Below are 21,522 nucleotides of genomic sequence, written 5' to 3' on the forward strand. Positions count from 1 at the left end.
AAGGAAAGCACAGCTGCTATGTTGGACTGTTTCAAATGGATTGCATAGGAGTATATATATGTCTAAGAGTTGGTGTTGGGCCTGCAGCCTGCTATTGGATACAAGTTCTGGTTTCAGGCTACAAACTTTGACCGAGAACGACGTGAAACATGCACACAATACACTGAAAAGGACATGACAACATCAATTGGAAGAAGCAATGCTTTAATTTTCCGAGAAGATATGCATTCAATGGAAATCTGATACAGCACCGGCTAGCGATTCGTACGATTAGCACTTGCCTGGATGGCGTTTGCCTCCACTGGCACTACATAAAAAACTAACCCATACTCTTATATGAAACTACTGATTTAGTACAGTTGTAGCCATCACAATTTAGCTGCTTCCTGGTGGCCTCACTTCTCACGGTCCCAAAGAGAGAAATTAAGAGTTGCACCAACTACTGAAGAAGATTCAGAAGACATAATCCGAATTCCAAATGCAATAGACAGACATGAACCTGGACAAAAGGAAAAAGTATTCGGTTTAAATTGTAAACCTGATACCTAGTTCAGACATGACAATTGAGGTATTTGTCGTTGCAGTGCTCAGTTTGAATTTCTTCTTTTCAATATAATCATCAGTTCCCTTCAACCACTGAACAAGAACACCCTCGCCCCTTCAACCAAATGCAGAACGAGATGTCCCCATCCCAGAAAACTGTAATGGATCCTTCCACTCCTTCCTTGTCTCCAAACCAAAAGCAAAGATTCTAAACAGTCAGGCAGCCTGACATACTATATATGAGAAAAACATAGACTTCTGCCAAACAAGTATTGGGCTCGTTTGGTTAGAAGTAATTAAGGTAATTAAAAGCAGAGAATGACAGTTTAGAGATAGAAGTTTAGAAATCTTTTATTTATTTTGTTGGTCAGGCCGTTTGGGGTAATTGAAAGTGGAGAATGGAAGTTTAGAGATAGGAGTTTAGTAATGTTTTTTCTTTGTGGGAACAAGAGTTTTGGTAGGAATGGGAATGAGAGTTAAGAGACAACTCCCACTAATAATCAATTCCCTAGAGGAGGGGTCATAATTGGGTGGAAAATGTGCTCTTAACAAAAGAAAAATACATCATCACCATCAATCATGATTTGGCATATAATTTCTCCCTCAAAATTGCCACACCAAACAGGGGATATGAATTCCATCTCTTATTTGCATCCATGAACCAAACAAAGGATTGAAATTAAAAGTCAATTTCCTACACTAACTCTCTCTATCAACTCTCACCACTTATTCCTATACTCCTTCCCACGTCGTTAGTTGCTAAACACACCCGTTTAGAAAGAATGGATAGGGAAGGGTACAACAGAAATATGTCTATATCCAAATGTAGACTAGTTAGCTGACTAGATGCGTCATTAGTAGACGACACAAACACAAACACTTGTGGTGCTGAGTAGTTGCAGATTACATCCCATTGGACCATATTTTACTATTCTTATTTGGGTGTAAGTTCTATATTCAATTGGTGTAAATTGATTGTTCATAAATGAGAATATCAGAATTACTCAAACTGTTATCTGATTTTTATTTTGGAATTTTTTTATGTTTTATTTGGTTCTCCTTTGAAATCTTCCATTTTAGCCTCCATAGAAAAATCTGGCTAATTTTTTGTGTTAAATTATTTTGATAGGTTTTATTTGGTCCATTTGATCTGGTCATGGCAATCGAGCGTTTCATGGATAAAAACACTCGATTTTGTTTTTGTTCTCAATCATGTTTAGGTGACATCCAACACTTGTGTCAGATATGCCCCTAAAACATCACAGTGCTGAGTACAGATTCCATTCTTATAAATACTTCCATTCTACTATACGAGTGTTTGACGACAAATATACATGTCTATCAAATGTTAGACTAGTATTTAGCTGACGAGATGCGTCATCGTCAGTAGACGACACAAGCACAAAAACTTGCAGTAGAATGGAAGAATTTCAAGAGCACATGCATTATCTTAACAAAGGGTCACAGCGACATGGCTCAAAAAAAAGGTCACAACGACATAGCAACTGACAATTTGAGCACATAGCAACTGACAATTTGAGCGCGATTATTTCATTCTCCATTAGGTGGAAGTTTCATCTGAGTTTCATTCATATTAAATAGGCTGCCACATAGGCATTTTGGATGACATGGCAGTGTATTTAAGAAAAGAGAGAAGAAATAAGTTTCATCTAGATGAAACTCTCTTGGCACGATTACCAACTCTCTATGAGTCTTAAAATTAAATGCTTATAAAACTATGGAATGAAACTCTCATAGTGGGTGATTCATCCAAGTTTCATTTCATTTTATATGACATGGCAACCTTAGAAACAACGCTACGAAACTCTCCACTGAGACTGACATTATATTCTTGCAACAACGTTTTATTCCATATTTAGGCCTTGTTTAGTTCGCAAAAATTTTCAAGATTCTCCGTCACATCGAATCTTTGGTAGCATGCATGGAGCATTAAATATAAACGAAAATAAAAACTAATTGCACAGTTTACCTGTAATTTGTGAGATGAATCTTTTGAGCCTAGTTACTCCGTGATTGGACAATGTTTGTCAAATAAAAACGAAATGCTACAGTAGCAAAAACAAAAAAATTTTGCGAACTAAACAAGGCCTTATTACCATAATTAAGGGGTGAATAGTTGAAGCAAAGGTCCAGTCCAGCTGCAAAATATATCTACTGACTAACGGTACATATATTTTCCGACCGTATGAGACCAAATTTGTTTAGAGAGGTTTAGATCTATCCGTATTCGAGTCTAAAAATTCAACATCTGATACCGTATCCGTATTCGAATACTTAAATCGTATATTTATGATGTCGACATCCAATCGTATCTTATCCGACATGATCGATATTATCTGTATTCAAATCCGAATCTGAATCCGACTAGAAAATAAATATGATATCAATGATATCCGTCTGTATCTGTGGAGTAATCCGCAGCCCATATGAAGATGCCGTAGAGCTTTCCCTGCGACTGCAGCCTGCGCTGAGCACCGTATCAACCGGCACCGAGGTCGTCGTCGGCGCGGTGGTGAAGCTGGCCAGGATGTTGCCGCCACGATAGTTCACCATCTGCTCATCGAAGTAGCTCATGTACTGTTCAGCGTTTGTCACTAGCTGTGGGGCGGCTGGATATTAAGCCGCCCCTATAAATAATTCTCTATTTGTAGGGACCGCTTAATATACAGCCGCCTCTACAAATCGATTTGTAAAGACAGCTCAATATCTAGCCGCTCCTATAAATGGACGTCTATTTCAATGGACGACTTAATATCCGCCCTACAAATCAATTTATAGGAGCGGTTAGATATTGAGTTGCCGTTAAAAATGGACGCCAAATATTTAAAACAAAGTACTAAAATTGAATTTTTGAAAACAATCTCGGATGGAGAAATGACTAAAATAAACGTTATAGATCTTGAGAAGCTATATAATTTTGTAGTTGACAATTTTTTGTTTGAATTCATTTTGTTAAGAAAAACTACGTTTTAATTTATCCAATTTGAAATTTGAACTTTTCAAACGATCTCGGATGATGAAATGATCAAAATAAACTTTGTAGATATTAAGAAGTTATAAAATATTATAGTTGACAACGTTTTGATTTGAAGTCATCTTGTCATGCAAAATTACGTTTGAATTTCAAAAATTTAAAATTTGAATTTTTCAAATGACCACGGACAGAAAAACTTTCTAAATGAAAAGTGTAGCTCTCAAAAAGTTATGAAACTTTCTAGTTGGTAACTTTTTCATTTGAAATCATCTTGTCATGCAAAAATACATTTGAATTTCTAAAATTTGAAATTCAAATTTGTAAATAGTCTTAGATGGAGAAACTCTCTAAATGAAAATTGTAGATCTCAAAAAGTTATGAAACTTTGTAGTTGACAACTTTTTGATTTGAATTTGTTTATAGCCTTAAACAATCAATTTATACTCAGTTTAGTATAATATGTGAGGAACCAAAATGAAAAATAGACACAAGTGACAAAGGGGTGTAGTGGTAGTGGAGGTCTCACGCGTGAGAAAAAATTCCAGAGTAGTAGATGGGTGGGTGGTGTGGCTGACCGATAGGGCCTACTTGGATTAAAATAAAAATGTTTTACTATTTTTTGGGATTTTTTTCATGGTTTCTGGAAAATAATTTGTAAGGGTGGTTCAATATTGAGCCGCTCCTACAAATCGATTTGTAGAGACGGTTGGACCAACCGCCCTTATAAATTCTTGATTTGTAAAAAGCCTTCCCGGAGGGGCGGCTAGTGATGACCGCCCTTACAGAAGTTAGGAGCACCCCCTACAAATCATAACTAGCGTAGTGTGTGCTCGCGTCGTACACGTAGAACTAGAAGTTGATGTAGTCTATCACGCTAATCCCGTAGCTCGCACATAGCCCCTGGTAATGGCTCTACACGTCGGCGTCAGTGAACGACGCGATGGACACGAACTTGATCACCCCGTTGCTCTTGAGCGTGGTCACCAGGCGGCCGATGCACTCGGCGAAGGTGGCCGGGTCCACCTAGAACTGCTCGTAGTCGATGTCAATGTTGTCCAGGCCGTATTGCGGGACGATGCTAGTCACAGAGGACACAACGTTCTCGACCCACGAGTCGACGGAGATGACGTTGAAGAAGACCGAGCTGTTGTTCACGGTACCACCGTCGAGACTGACGGCCACCCTCACATTCGGGTTGCTCTGCTTGATGCCGGCAGGGCGTCAACACCGAGTCCTGCTAGAAGATGTTGAACTACCCATTGGTCGGAGATAGAGGATCAGGGGTGTAGTCGATGACGAAGGAGAGGATGAAGTCGAACCGGACGTCGAGGTTGATTGGCACATCGCTGAACTAGACACCATCGAAGATGGCGCCGATGTAGTCACGGAAGAGGTTGAGTTTGTTGCGCTGGTCACTGGGGCATGGAGGGCGATAACAAAGGCAAGAGCTGGGAGAAGAACGACTGCAATGAGCTTTGAGGAGCCCATGGTTGGTAGTTTTTCTTCTTGTAGACAACCGGTTTGCCCTACTGCTTGTGATGCGGCTGCGAAAGGAACCGTTATTTATAGATAGATTGTCCTGCACTAACTTCACAATAATAATTTCAGTCTTTTTCAAACTGAAAACAAATGATTCTTAAGGTTGATTGGACTTTCCTAGCTTTCATCTCATCTAGATCTGTTTGGTTGGGCTGTGACTTTTAAAAAAGTAGCTCTGAGTTGCAGCTCTCTAAAAAGTAGCTTTAGAAAAGTAGTTATGAGAAAGTCAAAAGCCTCTTTGGCTCAGCAGTTGTGGCTTTCTAAAACACTGTTCTCACCTACGAGCGAGGTCCGCGTGTCATCCTCTTCCCTCTTTCTTCCAGTGTTGCACAGGGAGGAACTGCTCATGCTCGCGGCTCACTGCAGTAGTGGAGGTCACGCTAGCAGGGGAGGGAGCTTGCCGGTGGAGGGCACAACAACGGTAGAGGTCCATCGTGCACGGGAGGAAGCTCACTGGTGGAGCTAAGGCTGCGGTGGTTGTGGAGGTTGCAAGGGAGGGAGGGGACTCGTCAGATGCGCGGTGGCACTCGCTAGTGGAGGGCATGACGACGATGGAGCTCGTAGGGGAGGGAGTTCGCCGGATCCGAGGTTGCGCTCACCGTTGGAGGGCACGATAGCGATGGAGCTAGCAAGGGTTGCACTCACTGGTCGATTCCAGGGCCACGCTTGCAGCCAGGACCATGGTAGCGCCGCCCATGTGCCCGCGCAACCATGTCCAGGGTAACGCCCGCCACCAGGCATAGGTCGGATGGGAGGAAGAAGACACTTACAAGGCTCGCAAAAACATAAAACAAAATGGTATGTTTTATAACCACTGGTAGGTGGATAATTTTTTTACCCCAAAAGTAGTTGAAAGCAAGGGTGAAGGTACTTTGAGTTTTGTACTACAGCAAAAGCCGCTTTTGGCCTAAAGCAATTGTGGCTTTTCACCCCTTTGGTTAGCTTTTGTCTTTTGCAAAAGCGAAAGCAGGTTCAAAAGCCCAACCAAACAGACCCTTAAATGTCAGCTTTTCGATCGGAAGAAACTGAAACTGAATGTTGCAGTCATTGGATATGGAGGATACAATAAAAGTTTCGACCTTCCAACTAGCAGTGAAAAGTCTTATCCAACTTAATGTCTTTGGAAAAAATGACTACTACAACTTGCAAATTGTTGAAAACCAAAGTCCAACTACAGTATATGAAAAGAGGACTTTGAATGGTGGCTAAATTTATGAAGAAGAGAAAGGGAGTCAATAGATTCAAACACTGTAAAATCTTTGTATCCATTCTCTTTGTCCCCTATAAATAGAGGGTCGCTTTCATGCTTGTAATACACACTAGAAAAGAGAAACAAAGAAGCAGAAAGATCACTCTTCTCCCATCTCTCTGTGCCCAAATTTCTGTGTTCTTGAGTGCATTATGAGCAATTCGGTGAACGATTTCTAACATGTTATCAGCACGAGTTCTACCGTGCTAAGGGTAAGAAGGTAGGAAATCGATTCAATTGATGCTCACTGTTTGTATCCTCTTGTTCACGAACAAATACACGTAGCACAACACAGTAGTACCTCGCCGCCATCCTGAAGATAAGCGTGCGGACGGACCGAGCCACCGACGTCCCAAAGGCGTACGGAACAGAATGCCGACGTGTGGGTGCCTCTAGCCCCACCTTCGTGCGAAACTCCGCCCCCTGTAGGGGTGTGACCGCCGAGCCACTGAGCCGCGAGCCACGGGGGCCGCGCCCCGGTCGGCTCGCCACGCCGCCCACGCCCCTGGCCGGTCGCGCCGCCGCAGGGAGCCGCACCCCTGCTGCAGACGAGCCGGCCGCGGACCCAGCCGCCGGAGCAGCGCCGCCATGGGGGAGGTCGCGTCGGGCCCTGGCCACGCCACCTACCGCAAGCGCCGCCGCGGACCTAGGCCGGCCGCGGGCGGGCCGCGAGTACCGTCGCGCGCTAGGCCAGGTCGCTGGCCGGCTGCCATGGCCCCCATGGCCATCTCCTCTCCTATCTATCTTTCTAAAGAAGAGGATAAGGAAGAGAGAAAAGAAGAAAAGAATGAGTGGGTTAGGGTTTACCCTTCCCATTTATATGTTTTTTGGGCGAATCTAAGCCGTCCATCGTGATGGACGGTCACGATTGATTGGGCCAATCTGGTCAGCCCATAAAGGACGAATTTGGCCTCTTTAGCCCATTTAGGGTGGGCAGCGCATATTATTATTTGCACAAAAATAGTGCCCTGAAGCCCACTATAATACAAAAATACACGGCCCGAAGTGCGTGAATCATGTGCGGCCCGAAGTCCGCCATATTTATTTATTTGTTATTATTATCGCTATTATTTATTTTTCACAATCATTTATTGCATTTAATTTTCATATATTTATTTTATTGCAATTCTTAATATTTCATTACAAAGTAATCCTGAAGATTACACCTAAGAAATTTATATAGTCCTGAAGACTCTATGAAGTCGTAATTCTGAAGATTACGTACCGACATCTACTAATCCTGCACATTAATCGTTCAGGCATGTCGGACATCGCAAAAAGGATTTCGAGATGCTCGCTGTGGATGGCAGCAACTACCTCACTTGGGCGACCGACATCGAGATCACACTCGATGGCATGGGCCTCGATTATACCATTGTTCGGCCTGAAGCTAGCAAGGATGAGCGCACAAAGCAGGACAAGAAGGCGTTGCATTACTTACGACACCATCTTCACCCTGACTTGAAGTTCGAGTACATGACGGAGAAGGATCCACTAGTCTTGTGGCAGTCCCTCAAGGACCGCTTTAGCCAGCAGCTGACCATTGTGCTCCCCAGAGCACAACAAGACTGGATCAACCTACGCTTCCAAGACTTAAAGTCTGTGGCAGCATACAACTCCGCCTTGCACAGGATTGTGACCAAACTGCATCTATGTGGCCAGAAGATCATTGACGCTGATATGATCGAGAAGACCTTGTCCACCTTCCACCCTAGCAACATTGTACTTCAACAGCAGTATAGAAACTCAAGGTACACCAAATACTCTGAGTTGAGTGAAGTACTATATGTTGCCGAGCAACAGAATGAGGTTGTCATGAACAATCATTCTGCCCGGCCTACTGGTTCCATAGCTGTGCCTAAAGCACATGCTAATGTTGCTAAGAGTTCTCACAACCGCAAGAGGGGCCGTGGAAAGGGAAAGTGAAAGGGGAAGAGGGGTGCCATGTTCAAGGTCAAAGGAAAGGGAAAACCCAAAGGTAGGTTCGACCCCAAGAAGGAAAGAGGTGACCACAGTGGAGAAGAGCAAGGCAATTGCTATAGATGCGGAACAAAGGGGCATTGGTCCCATAATTACCGCACCCCCAAACACCTCGTTGACCTTTACCAGTAGAGCAAGAACAAGGAAAAAGGTCAACATGAGTCCCACTTTCTCACTGAGCCTGAAGCTCAGCCTGAGAGGCACGACGACGGGGTCGTCAGTGAAAGTGGAGGCGTCCGAATGGACGAGAGTGAGGACAACCTTCTTGATGACTTTGATAAATTTGGAGACCTACAGTAATCTCCAAAGAGTCATGTTAGCGATGCTCACATGTACTAGTTTGGTCATGTATGCTCCTGAAGAGCATTTGTAATGTAGTAGATGGTCCGAATTGTTGTAATGTTTCCTAGGAATTATGTAATGTTGTCTTTATGATAATATATGTTTATGTTAAATTCTTGTCTTTATTTTATGGTATTTAACAGAGTCTGTGGGGACCCGATGGCGGAAGCAGAACTCTATCTTATAGACAGTGGTACCACCAATACGATACTAAGGGATACTAGATATTTTCAAACATTAACAAAGAAAAGTGGAAATATTATGACCATTGCCGGAAGCAATGCTCATATTGCGGGCACCGAAAGTGCCACTATAGTTATCCCTATGGGTACTCAAATCTTTGTAAAGGATGCACTATTGTATCTCGACTCAAAGCGCACACTTTTGAGCTTCAAAGATGTCCGTGCGAATGGTTTCCATGTAGAAACCAAGATCGAGCAAGGTGCTGAATACCTGCTGATCACTAAATTCGACAGGTACCAAAAGTGAGTGGTTGAAAGATTCCCTTCATCGCCAACGAGTTTGTACTACACGTACATAAAGCCCACAGATGAGTATGTTGCGATGAAGACCATATTTAAAAACACAGAATCGTTTCGAATATGGCATGACCGCTTGGGTCATCTTGGGTTGGGTATGATGAGAAAAATCATCAACAATGCTGCAGGCCATGATGGTCGAGGCTTCTCTAATCCTAAAGATTTTATTTGCACCGCATGTGCAAAGAGGAAGCTGATCACTAGACCATCCCTCCTAAAGATTAGGGATGAGTCACCTGTGTTCCTGGAAAGGATACAAGGTGACATATGTGGACCTATCCAGCCCCTGTCGGGCCCATTTAGGTACTTTATGGTACTGATTGATGCATCTACCAGATACAGCCATGTGGACCTGTTGTCCACTAGAAATCATGCTTTCTCCAAGCTCATTGCCCAAATAATCAGGCTGAAAGCAAGTTCCCCTGATAACCACATCCAGTCCATTCGGATGGATAATGTTGGTGAGTTCAGGTCGAAAGCTTTTGATGATTATTGCTTAGCCCTGGACATTAAAGTAGAACACTCAGTACCACATGTCCACACACAAAATGGTCTAGTTGAGTCCTTGATCAATCAAATGGATTGCCAGGCCATTGTTGCAGAATTGTAAGCTGCCAACCAGTTGTTGGGGCCATGTGGTGTTGCATGCTGCAGCACTGATCCAACTTAGACCAACTACATACCATGATACATCCCCCTTGTAGTTAGTGCGTGGGAAAGAACCAAGTATTTCCCATCTACAAATATTTGGCTATGCAGTGTATGTGCCAATACCACCACCCCAGCGTACCACAATGGGACCCCACCGGAAGTTGGGGATATATGTTGGTTATGTGACTCCATCCATAATCAAATATTTAGAGCCTATGACTGGGGATCTTCATACGGCTCGATACGCTGATTGTGTCTTCGATGAAGACCATTTCCTAGCATTAGGGGGAGATAGACATCCAGAAGAATGCTGGAAAATTGAATGGAATGCATCGGGGATGTGTCGACGAAAGTTGGTCGGCAGTCTACCTTGGGGTATACCCACGGTAATAGTTTATCGGTAGACGGTGCGCAAACTACGAACTCGATGGTGACGCAAGACACGGGCAAGCGTTTTATCCAGGTTCGGCCGCCGAGTTAGCGTAATACCTACGTCTTGCGTCTGATTGTATTGATTTGTGTTGAGAGAGTAATCTGTCCTAGGGGGGTCCCTTGCCCCTTCTTATATAGTCCGGAGGGCAGGGTTACAGATCTGGAAACTAATCCTAGTCGGTTACAACTGCCATAGATAGTTCGATATCAATTCCTATTCTAACTGACTAGAATCCTGCTTGATCTCCACGTCTTGTTTGCTTGCGTAAAACTCCAAGCTGTCGGATCAAGCCTTGAACTTGTCTCGTAATGGGCCAAGCCTCCTGACCCAAGTCTAGCCGTAAGGGTATAGGGGTTTATACCCCCACAACTAGTCCCCGAGCACCATGTATTGTGAAGTAACACGCCGTCTTGAGCTTCTTTGACCGATGAAACTTAACATCTTCAATCATTATGAAAATTGCCCAAATAGTTGCAACAATAGTTTGAACAAATCATCATCATCGAAGAAGCCAATTGTTCGAAGAATGCATGGTGCTCTTGAGAAAAAATATTTCTTTTTTGGTGAAGTGTGCCCACTTTACTTTTCTGAAAAGTATGGTCCTTCAAAAAGGCAAGCAAGTTCACCGCAAGGTGAAGTGTGCCCACTTAGTCCCCGAGCCTGGTAGCAGGTGACGTAGTCACGTGGTGCCAGGGTCCAAAGAAGAATCTTCAAAGCCACTTTAAATGTGAGATGCATCGCTAGATGCATCGTACCGATGTAGTCCCCGAGCTTGCTAGAAGGCGAAGTATGAACCTTGTAGCAAGGTCTAAAAAATTGAAATTATCCAGTCCCCGAGCATCTCATGCTTATTTACCATAGAGTTTTCAATTTAACGAGCTGGTCAACCAGTCCTCGGGTGTACACTGCTCGGAGATCGATACAGCCTGCTGAGTCCCGAACTAATGAACTAGGCGACCAGTCCCCGAGCATCAAGCGCTCGGTGGTCGGTGCAGTTCCAAAATATTTGACGACCAGTCCCCGAGCACCAAGTGCTCGGTGGTCGCTGCGCTCCTTGAAGTTCCGAGTTGACAGACTGGGCGACCAGTCCCCGAGCATCAAATGTTTGGTGGTCGGTGCAGTCCCCGGATTGTTGACTCTCTACCATTTTTGTCTGCTTGTTTGGAAAAAATTTTAGCACATAAAAGTTGACGTGACGAGACCTCCTGACGAGATGTCAGATGGCTGCATGAAAAGTTGCGCCTAGCAACTGTACAGCCGCCCTTTGCGTGGTTTGAGAAAAGGAAACCATCAATTTGTACGAAAACTCCGCCGCATTAATTGTTGATAATCATTGAAAAACCGAAGCGCCGCGCCCGCCGTATGGCCCGCCCACTTCCCGAGAATGCGGGAAGTGGGGAGGGTGGAGTTGCGGTTTATAAAATCCTGACATTAACCCCTCAATGCTTTTCCCTGCCATTGCCTTCAAGCTTACCGCTCTCGCCTTCTTCAACCACCTGCGCCCTCGTAGTTCGAAGCCACTCCCGCATCTCCAATGGCGAAGAGCGACTCCAAGAAGAGGGCCGAGCTGATGGCCAAGGAATGGAAGAAATCCCGCAGCACCGCAAAGTCTCTCGGTGACCTCGTCGATATGGGGCTACTGCACAGCCCGGAACTCGACGGCTAGAGGGCGCCGGAGGGAGAGAGCTACCCCGACCCCCGTGCCGGTGAGATCGTAGTGTTCGAGGACTTCGTTAAGAGGGGTTTTGGGGTTCCTGTTCATCCTTTTCTTCAGGGTCTTCTTTTGTATTATGAGATCGGGATTTGCAATCTGCACCCGAACTCAATCCTTCTTATTTCCACTTTTATCCATCTGTGCGAGGCCTATGTTGGCATAGAACCGCACTTCGATCTCTTTCGCTATCTTTTTTGTTTAAGAAAGAAGGGAGCGGTTGGAGGCTCCAAGGTTGCAGGTGGAGTATACCTCAACCTTCGCGATGGGATGAAGAACCGTTATCTGCACTGTCCATGGAACACCTCTCTAGCCGAATGGTACAGGAAGTGGTTCTACATCAGGGAAGAACCGGGCAGCTCCACATTCTGTGACGTGGGGTACATCCCCGAGAAGAGGGTAAGCTGGACCGATCGCCCAGAGTTCGACGGTCAAGTGGCAGACCTGATGAAGCTGATCGACTGGTCGCGCTTGGACGGGCTAGGCGTGGTCGGTAACTTTGTGTGTCGTCGGGTGATGCCCTGCCAGAAGAGGGTGCACTCGGCGTACGAGTATGCCGGAAGCGTGGACCCGACCAGGATGCGTCCTGAGGTCTTGGCGAAAGCAGAGGTGCAGCAGTTGTTGAACGAGCTGTTCAACTTTGCGGACGGGGGCTTCGTCCGTGGTAGTGATCGGGTGCAAGCCTTCAAGTTGGGGCGACCAGCACCTAAGGTATCTTACTGTTTATTTCTCCTTAGCATTTGTTTTTTGTCAGCTGCTGACTTATCTTTGTTACTTTTGCAGATCGGAGACGTTGACCGGTGCACAGTGTATGTGTCACTGGCACCTGGGATGGAGAATCCTGCGGGGGAAGATCCGCCGGAGGAAGACGCTGCTCGGTGTACTCGTTACACCAATAGTGAGGAGGACCAGGCTCGCCCCGTCCCGACCACTGAGGAGAGAGTGGCGGGGAAAAGGCCGTTAGCAGCAGATCCTTCGCCTGCGCCGACGCTGCCAGCAGAGAGCAGCCAAGCGCCAAAGCACCGTCGGCTCGTCCGGATCACCGACGACGACGACGAGGAGGAGGAGGCCGCACCGTCGCTGGTCCGAAGACCTCGTAGCCGTCCGGACAGTGCACCGGCCACTACTGATCGGGTGGCCAGCGACCCTCCTGCGCCGCGCGTTACGGAAACGGGGGCGCAGGTGCCGTCCGGTAGGGCTAGGAGGAGGTTCACCGCGGCCCATCGTCGATTAGACCTGTAAGTGTTAGACTTACGTACTTGGGCGATTTTTTTTTTGCTGAAAATGCTGCCTTGTTTTTTAGCGCGGCGTCGGACGTCAACCCCGACCACGCCGCCGGCCAGAGGGTGACCGAGCCTGCTTGTGCCGCTGAGGACGCGGCGCCGCAGACCGCGGAGCAGCCTGTGGCAGCAGCCGCGCCTGAGAGCGTCGAGGACCTTCCGGCCTCGACAAGGACTGCGGCGAGCAGTTCGACAAGGGTCGAGGAGGCTATGGGGACGCCTCCCCCGAGAAACGTTGCGGAAGGGGAGGGCAGAGCCCCGACCCCTCCCCCCGTCGAAAGGAGGGAGGTTCCAACGCCGCCCCGGGCAGGAGTCCCTTCGGCCACAGGATCCCCAGGCCTGGTCCAGGGGCCGGTGATGCCTGCGACCACCGCCGGGGGTGATGCAGCGAGCGAGGAAACCCAGGCGGCCTCCAGCGACGAGGTGGAGGAGATTGAAGGTCGTCCTCGTGATGGCCGCCAACACGTATATGTGTGGCGCCAACGCGGGGACCACTTTATCGGGCATGAGGAGCTCGCGGAGACAGAAGAGGCCGCCAGAGTAGAGCGCGCGGCCAAGCGTCTCGTGGACGAAGTCAAGGTAAGTGATTCTTTGCGCTGCTCGACACTGTTATGTTATCTTGCTGGGTCAACATATGTTCGTCTTGCAGGGCGCAATGAAAACGGCGAAGTATAGAAAGAGGTGCTTCGACCAAATAGAAGGCATTGTAGCCGAGAACAAGACCCTGGCCACAGAGGTGGACCGGCTTCAGTCAGAAGTTGGAGAGAAAGTATCCGAGATGAGCGCTCAGGAAGAGCACCGTCTCGAGCTTACCCGACGCTTGGCCGACCAGTTTCGGCAGCGAGAAGGTTAGTCTCGTACTCCGAGGCAGCTGTTTGTAGCCGCGTTGGTTGACTTCGCTGACCAGGGGATTATTCATGCAGGTTTGGAGGAGGAGGTCGCGCGACTTCGACAGGAGAAAGAGCAGCTCAGCCAAGAGCTTGCCGGTGCGCTGGAGGCCGGGCGCCGAGCAGGAGAGGAGCTGGGCCGGAGGGACCGGGAGTTGTCTGGTAATACGCGCCGCCCCCGTTATCTGCCGCTTATCGCTCTTTTCGATATGTTGAACTAACATATTGCTTTATTTGCAGTGCTCAAGGTGAACGCCAAGAAGCACCTGGACGAGCTGGTCAAGGATTGGGACTCCTGGAAGGCTAATTGTTGTAAGATATGGAAAGGAGTAGCCCCGGTCCTGGACTTGATCAGCCCCGAGCTTCCGGAGAGCCAGCCCCGCGTGCCGAGATTGACGCCAGTTGAAAAGGCACAACGGGCGTGGGACTGGCTCCAGCAGTTCGTGAAGGACGCCGGGGAGTTTGCTGGCGCGCATATCCTTAGCATGGTGCGCGCCCACTACCCCCTGGTCGATTTGACCAGGCTGGAAAAGGGGTATCCCAAGGAGGTCGGCCCGCAAGAGGCGGACGAGCTTCGGGGTTGTCTGCTGGATTTGTCGTCGACGGTGATCGGCGACATCAATCTATGCGGAACGGCCACTCCCCCCGACCAGCCGGGTTCAGACAGGTCGGCCAGGGAGCTGTCTGGCACGTCTATTGCGGGAGATGGGCGGTCGACGCCTGCGGTCTCGACCAGCCAGGCGCCGGTGGCCCCGACCCCTTCGTCCGGGCAGCAAGGCCAGGCGGGTGATCAGCCTGAGCAGTAGGCCAGTAGGGTAGTCTGTAGGAGTAGACTAGTGTCCGCCCGTCCGGGTATTTATTGTAAACTTTGTATGTAAAGTTTGTAATAAAGTTTGCTTTTGTCATGACTGCTATTTTGAGCGCTGTACAATTATCTGAGTGACGTGTCACTGTGCTTTATTCATGGTCGTTAAGAGTTTCTGTCGCAGAGGACATTGTTGCTCTTTGCCGAAAGCTCTGCGTGTAAACAAAGTATAGACAAAAAAGAAAAAAACTTTTATTATTGCCAACTATAAGAGACTTACAAGCAAAAGTTACTAAAACTTATGGATAAAATCGGCGCAGTTTGTCTATGCGCCAAGAGTTAGGCACGCGTGTTCCGTCTGGATATGCCAATCTGTAGGATGTGGGTCGTGTGACTTCGGCGACCACAAAGGGTCCTTCCCAGGGAGTGGATAGCTTGTGCATTCCTTCCTGGCTTGTTTTCCACCTGAGTACCAGATCGCCGACCACGAAGGAACGGTCCTTAACGTTCCTGTTGTGGTATCGTTTGATTGCCACAAGATACTTTGCTGTTCGAAGGCATGAATTTAGACGCTTTTCTTCCATGCAGTTGATTTCGAGTTCCCTGGTGTTGTCGGCCGTTGACTGGTCGAAGTTTTCAATCCTTGGAGATCCGAAGGTTATATCAGATGGCAGCACTGCCTCGGTGCCGTAAACCATGAAATAGGGTGACACCCCGGTGTTCCGACTAGCCTGTGTTCGGAGACCCCAGACCACGGCCGGCAACTCTTTCATCCATCGACCTGGTGCTCTGTCATTCTCGGTGTACAACCTTTTCTTTAGGGCGTCGATGATCATTCCGTTTGCACGTTCAACTTGGCCATTTGCCCGTGGGTGAGCTACTGACACGTATTTTATGACTATGCCTCTGTCATCGCAGAAGTCCCAAAATGTGGTGCCAGTGAACTGAGTACCCAGGTCGGTGATTATACTGTTTGGGATCCCGAATCTGTGTATGATTTGATTGAGGAACTCCACAGCCTTCTCGGAGGTTGCTTTGACCAGTGGCATGTATTCAATCCACTTTGAAAACTTGTCGATTAATACGAAAACGAACTTGAAGTTACCAGGAGCCGGTTTAAATGGCCCGATCATGTCGAGCCCCCAGCAGGCGAAAGGCCAGGACGACGGGATAGTTTGAATCTCGTGAGCAGGTACGTGGGTCCTTTTAGCGAAGAACTGACATCCCTCACAATGTCGGACCAGTTTTTCTGCGTCATTGACCGCGGTTGGCCAATAAAAACCTGCTCGGAAAGCTTTCCCGACAAGCGTTCTGGAGGCAGCATGATTGCCGCAGGATCCAGCATGTATGTCGTCTAGGAGCTTGATGCCATCGTCCTGGGATATGCATTTGAGCAACACTTCAGAACTTGCATTTTTTCGCATAAGTTTGTCGTCCACCAGTATGTAATTCTCTGATCGTCGAATGAGGCGCTCGTTCTCTGTTTTATCCTGAAAACCTGACCCGTCCGATATATATCTAATGAATGGGGTGCGCCAATCGCGGTTACCGGTTGCCGGAGTAACGTCGTCTATGAGCATTGCCTCAATAGGTTGCTTTTCGGCCGGGTCTTTGCCCACACTTGGCTCATGGATGTCCTGGACGAAAACACCTCGCGGGATCTAGGCCCGAGATGACCCTAACTTTGACAACGCATCTGCTGCCTGGTTCTTATCCCGGACCACGTGGATGTACTCTATGCCGTAGAAGTTGGTTTCCCATTTGCGAATTTCTTTGCAGTAGAGATCCATCTTCTCGTGGGTTGCGTCCCATTCCTTGTTGAGTTGGTTGATAACTAAAGCGGAGTCGCCATAGACATAAAGGCGTTTGACTCCCAACTCAACGGCTAATCGTATGCCGTGAATGCATGCTTCGTATTCGGCGACGTTGTTTGATGCCGGAAAAAGGATTCTAAGGACGTAACGCAGTTTGTCCTTGTTAGGCGACACGAAAAGAATCCCCGCACCGGCGCCGTTGATGTTCAAGGACCCGTCGAAGAACATCGACCAGTGGTCGGAGACGTTGGGAACGGGGGGCTCATTGAGATCCGTCCACTCTGCAATGAAGTCGACCAGGGCCTGAGACTTGACTGTGGTGCGGCTCTGGAATTCCAGGGAGAATGGGCATAATTCCATTGCCCATTTTACAATTCTGCCGTTGGCGTCTTTATTGCGCAGAATGTCCCCAAGAGGGAAACTGGTGGTTACCAAGACTCGATGGCCGTCGAAGTAGTGCTTTAGCTTTCTCGATGTTATTAAAACGGCGTATATGAGCTTCTGTATTTGTGGATATCTGGCCTTGGACTCATTTAAGACTTCGCTTATGAAGTAAACGGGTCTCTGGACCTTGTAGACATGACCTGGCTCGTCTCGCTCGACCATTATTGCCGTGGAAACAACCCTATCGGTTGCAGCAATGTAAAGGAGTAGGTCTTCATTGGGCTGAGGCGCTGTAAGAACAGGCGGTGAAGTGAGGAAAGTCTTAAGCTGGGTGAAAGCAGCGTCGGCTTCCTCTGTCCAAGAAAATTTTTCCGATGCCTTCAAGAGTTTGAAGAAAGGGAGGCCTTTTTCCCCTAGTCTTGAGATGAAGCGGCTGAGTGCGGCCATACATCCGGTGAGCTTCTGAATATCCTTGACATTTTTAGGTGGTCGCATGTCGAGTACTGCTTTTACTTTTGAAGGATTCGGGCGTATGCCGTCGCGGCTGACGACGTTGCCGAGCAGTAGACCGGAAGGGACACCAAAGATGCACTTTTTGGGGTTAAGCTTCCACTTGTACTTGTTTAGCGCCTTAAAGGTTCGGTCTAAGTTGTCGATTAGGGTACTTGCATCCCTTGTTTTGACGATGACGTCATCTACATAAGCCTCGACGAGGTCATCACGGATCTCGTCGTGGAGGCATTGCTGGATGGCCCTTTGATAGGTGGCTCCGGCGTTTTTGAGTCCGAACGACATGGTCGTGTAGCAGTATGCGCCGAAAGGAGTAATGAAAGACGTTTTTATCTAATCTTCTTCCTTTAGCGAGATCTGGTGATAACCAGAGTAGCAGTCTAGAAAAGAGAGGAGTTCGCATCCGGCCGTTGAGTCGACCACCTCGTCGATGCGAGGGAGACCAAAAGGATCTTTAGGACAGTGTTTATTGAGATCAGTGTAATCAACGCACATTCTCCATTCATTATTCTTTTTGCGTACAAGGACCGGATTGGCGAGCCAATCGGGATGATACACTTCTTTTACGAATCCGGCTGCTAGAAGCCGTGTTATTTTTGTCCTAATAGGCTCCTTTTTGTCACGAGCGAACCGTCGCAACTTTTGCTTGATTGGTCTTGCGGTCTTCGAGACGTTTAAGGAGTGCTCGATTAGGTTTCATGGGATGCCGGGCATGTCTGCGGGTTTCCATGCGAAAACGCGCACGTTGTCCCTTAGAAACCTCACGAGCGCGTCTTCCTATTTGGGGTCCAGGTTGGCCCCGATGAGGGTCGTCTTCTCGGGGATGCCGTCGACCAGTTGTACTTCTTTATACTCCTTGGATTTTGAATTCTTCCTGGCGGTCTCCTGCTCGGGTAGTCGGAGCTGGTCGGGAGGTAGCTGTGCGGCTTGGGTTGCTGTTTCTGCCATCCGGATCGAGAGATCAATTGCCTCGGTGATCTTGAAGCTCTCTTCCTCGCAAGTATATGCGGTGTAAACATTGCCTCTGACGGTCAGGACGCCCTTCTCCGTAGGCATTTTGAGGACCAGGTATGAGTAATGCGGGACCGCCATGAATTTTGTCAGCGATGGTCGGCCCAGTATGGCGTGGTAGGTTCCATCGAAGTCGGCGACCACAAAGTTGACGAACTCTATCCGAAATTGGTCGGGCGTGCCAAATTGGACAGGCAGTGTCATCTGTCCGAGGGGCACTGAACTCTGACCTGGCAAAACTCCCCAGAATTGAGCATCGTAGGGTTTTAGTTGTGCCGGAGATATCTTGAGAGCGGGCAGGCTGTTGCGGAAGAGGATGTCAATGGAGCTTCCTCCGTCTACGAGCACGCGCTCGAATCTGATGCTGTTGATGCAAGGGTCCAGGATTAGAGGGAAACGACCTGGCTCTGGGATAGCGGCCCACTGATCCTTTCTGCTGAAGGAGATCTCCCTGTGCGACCACGGGGGAAATTTCGGGTCTGCGATCAGGTCGTCCGTGCTGTCTATGTTGAGGCAGGCTCTCTTTAATAGCTTTCTTTCTCGCTTGGATTCGATGGAGACCTTGCCCCCGAAGATGGAGTGGACCACGTCAGTGGGGCTGACATATTGGTGTCGAGGGTCCCTGTCTTGGTCATCGTCCTCGTCTTCGTGGTCGTGCCCGTCTCGTTTTCCATTTTTCTTGGCAGAGTCGTCTTGGGCGGCCCGCCGCGTATAGATGTTTTTTTAGGACGCGGCACTCTTCCATGGTATGATTAGACTTTGGATGCAATTGGCACGGTCCCTTCAACGTTTTGTTGTAGTCTTCTTGGTAGTCCCGCCGCCCGTTGGGACGCTTGACCGTATTCACTTCGTGGTCGTGGTCGCGGGGGCGCTTTCCTCTGAAATCGTCGCGATTGTCGCGCCGCCTATCCCAACCTCTTTGTGATCACGGTTGTCGGGGCGGCGGTGGTTCCTGTTGTCGAAACGACCGCGACCGTCATCTCGCCGGGGAGGCTGGTCGGGACCTCTCGCATCGTCCCGGATTAGTTTTTCTGCGTCGTCGGCATCGGCGTAATTTTTAGCCGTGGCGAGGAGCTCAGCCATCGTTGTTGGCCTTTTGCGCAACAGCTTGTTCCTCAGTGCTTCATGGAAACGCAGGCCTTTAATGAAGGCAGAGATGGCCTCGTCGTGGGAAATCTTCGGGATCTTAAGGCGCATATCCGAGAATCGTCGGATGTAATCGCGCAGAGGTTCATTTTTTCTGTCCCTTATCCTTTCGAGGTCGTACTTGTTTCTAGGCTGCTCGCATGTGGCGATGAAGTTGTCGATGAAAGCCTGGCGTAGCTCTTCCCAAGAGTCGAAGGAGTCCTCGGGCAGGCCAAGGAGCCACTGATGACCAGCCTGGTCGAGGACTACTGGGAAGTAGTTGGCCATGACGTGCTCGTCCCCTGCTGCTGATCGGACGGCGATTTTGTAGAGAGTGATCTAGTTCTCTGGATTTTCCTTGCCGTCGTATTTTTTGAGTTTCTCGAGCTTGAAATTGCGGGGCCACACGACCTGGCGGAGGTGTGAGGAGAACTGTCTCAGGCCCGGGGGGGGCGTGCGTTGCATCATACTCAATACGGCACAGGTTTTCGTGGACTGCTCTCTCCGTGGCGCGCCTGTTGATGCGGTCCCGGGCATCTTTGGGAGGGATGTTATATCGAAGATCCCTGTGCTGGATTACTTCTTGACCACGCCTGCGATTCTGCTCGCGGTGACCGCCAGCATCCCGACCGCCGTCGTTACGCCGTGAATCTGTTCGATGGTTGTTGGGGGAACGGCTACGGTGGTGCCTGCTGGGCTGCGGTGAGGTCCGGCTACGGTGAGTCTGGTCGGAGGTGGCTTCTGTATAGGAGACGGCCTGGACTCTTTTGAGCAGAGTGGCTGTCGGTCCCATTGCGGCGATCAGGTGTGCTCGGACACTGGTTCGGACCCCTTGGCACTCAGGGGTATCAGGGAACCGGTCTAGATTAGCCATAGCGACGGCCACATTGGCGCTCGGCGTTTTATAAACTTGCTGATCTCCGACCATGTCAAAAGCGTCGCTGAGATTATGCAGCGGGATTTGGCGTTCCTCGTCCGCGCGTCGTCGGGCGCGATCGGCGTTACGCTGCTCGCGGAGCTGCCGCTGCTCGTCTGTTTCTCCGTCAACGACCGGCTCGTCGGCGCTGACGTTGAAAACGATGTCTCCTCGCCGGGGTGGGAAGACCGGGAAACGAGGGAAGCCCGGAGGGTGTGACGGGAAATCCAAGTCGTAGTCCTCGTCCTCGGAATTTATGACTTCAGTGGGGACGGAATCAGTGCTCGAATTTGTGCTGGAAGCCTGGCCGTCCCGTAGCTCTTGGATCGTCACCATGTTGACGTAATGACGAACTGGTCGACCGCTCCCCTTTGGCAACCAACCAGCTTTGTTAAAGAGGGATCGGACGTGTCTCGAGTAGAGAGAAGCCGAGTTGTTCAGACCGCGAGGATAATCTTCCTCCGGGTTGACCTTGGTCTTGACAGATCGTCCTGAGGGAGTCGAGGTTATCGTCAGAGACGTTCCCAGCCGTTCGTGTGTAACGACACGAGTTGGCCGGTGGGATTTGAAAAAATCCATTGGGGCAGCTTGATCAGGCTGGCGCAAGATTCCATCTACTAGTTGGGAAGCTTCAAGTAGCTTGGAATCGGCGCGGTCAAGTGCTTGGAGAAGGTCTGAGCAGTCGATCTTCTTCCCCTTGTAGAGCGGGGGCGGTGGTCGGGCGCTCGGAGCCGTCACCCGAGTGGTCGGAGCCGACGTGATCCCAGATTGGATCTGGGTTCCTTCCGAAACCGTGGTCGTGAGACCA

At 48.7% G+C, this 21,522-nt stretch overlaps 1 protein-coding gene and 1 pseudogene across 1 annotated transcript; one reads left to right on the forward strand and one right to left on the reverse strand.

The window, feature by feature from the left end:
* On the reverse strand, positions 2,948–5,026 carry LOC8059469 (annotated as a pseudogene).
* On the forward strand, positions 6,915–8,252 carry LOC8059471. Its single transcript, XM_002464576.2, has 2 exons — positions 6,915–7,117; positions 7,586–8,252. The coding sequence occupies exons 1-2, from the start codon at positions 6,915–6,917 to the stop codon at positions 8,250–8,252; spliced, it is 870 nt and encodes a 289-aa protein (XP_002464621.2).

Source organism: Sorghum bicolor, chromosome 1, assembly GCF_000003195.3.
Source record: "Sorghum bicolor cultivar BTx623 chromosome 1, Sorghum_bicolor_NCBIv3, whole genome shotgun sequence".
NCBI lineage: Eukaryota > Viridiplantae > Streptophyta > Magnoliopsida > Poales > Poaceae > Sorghum > Sorghum bicolor.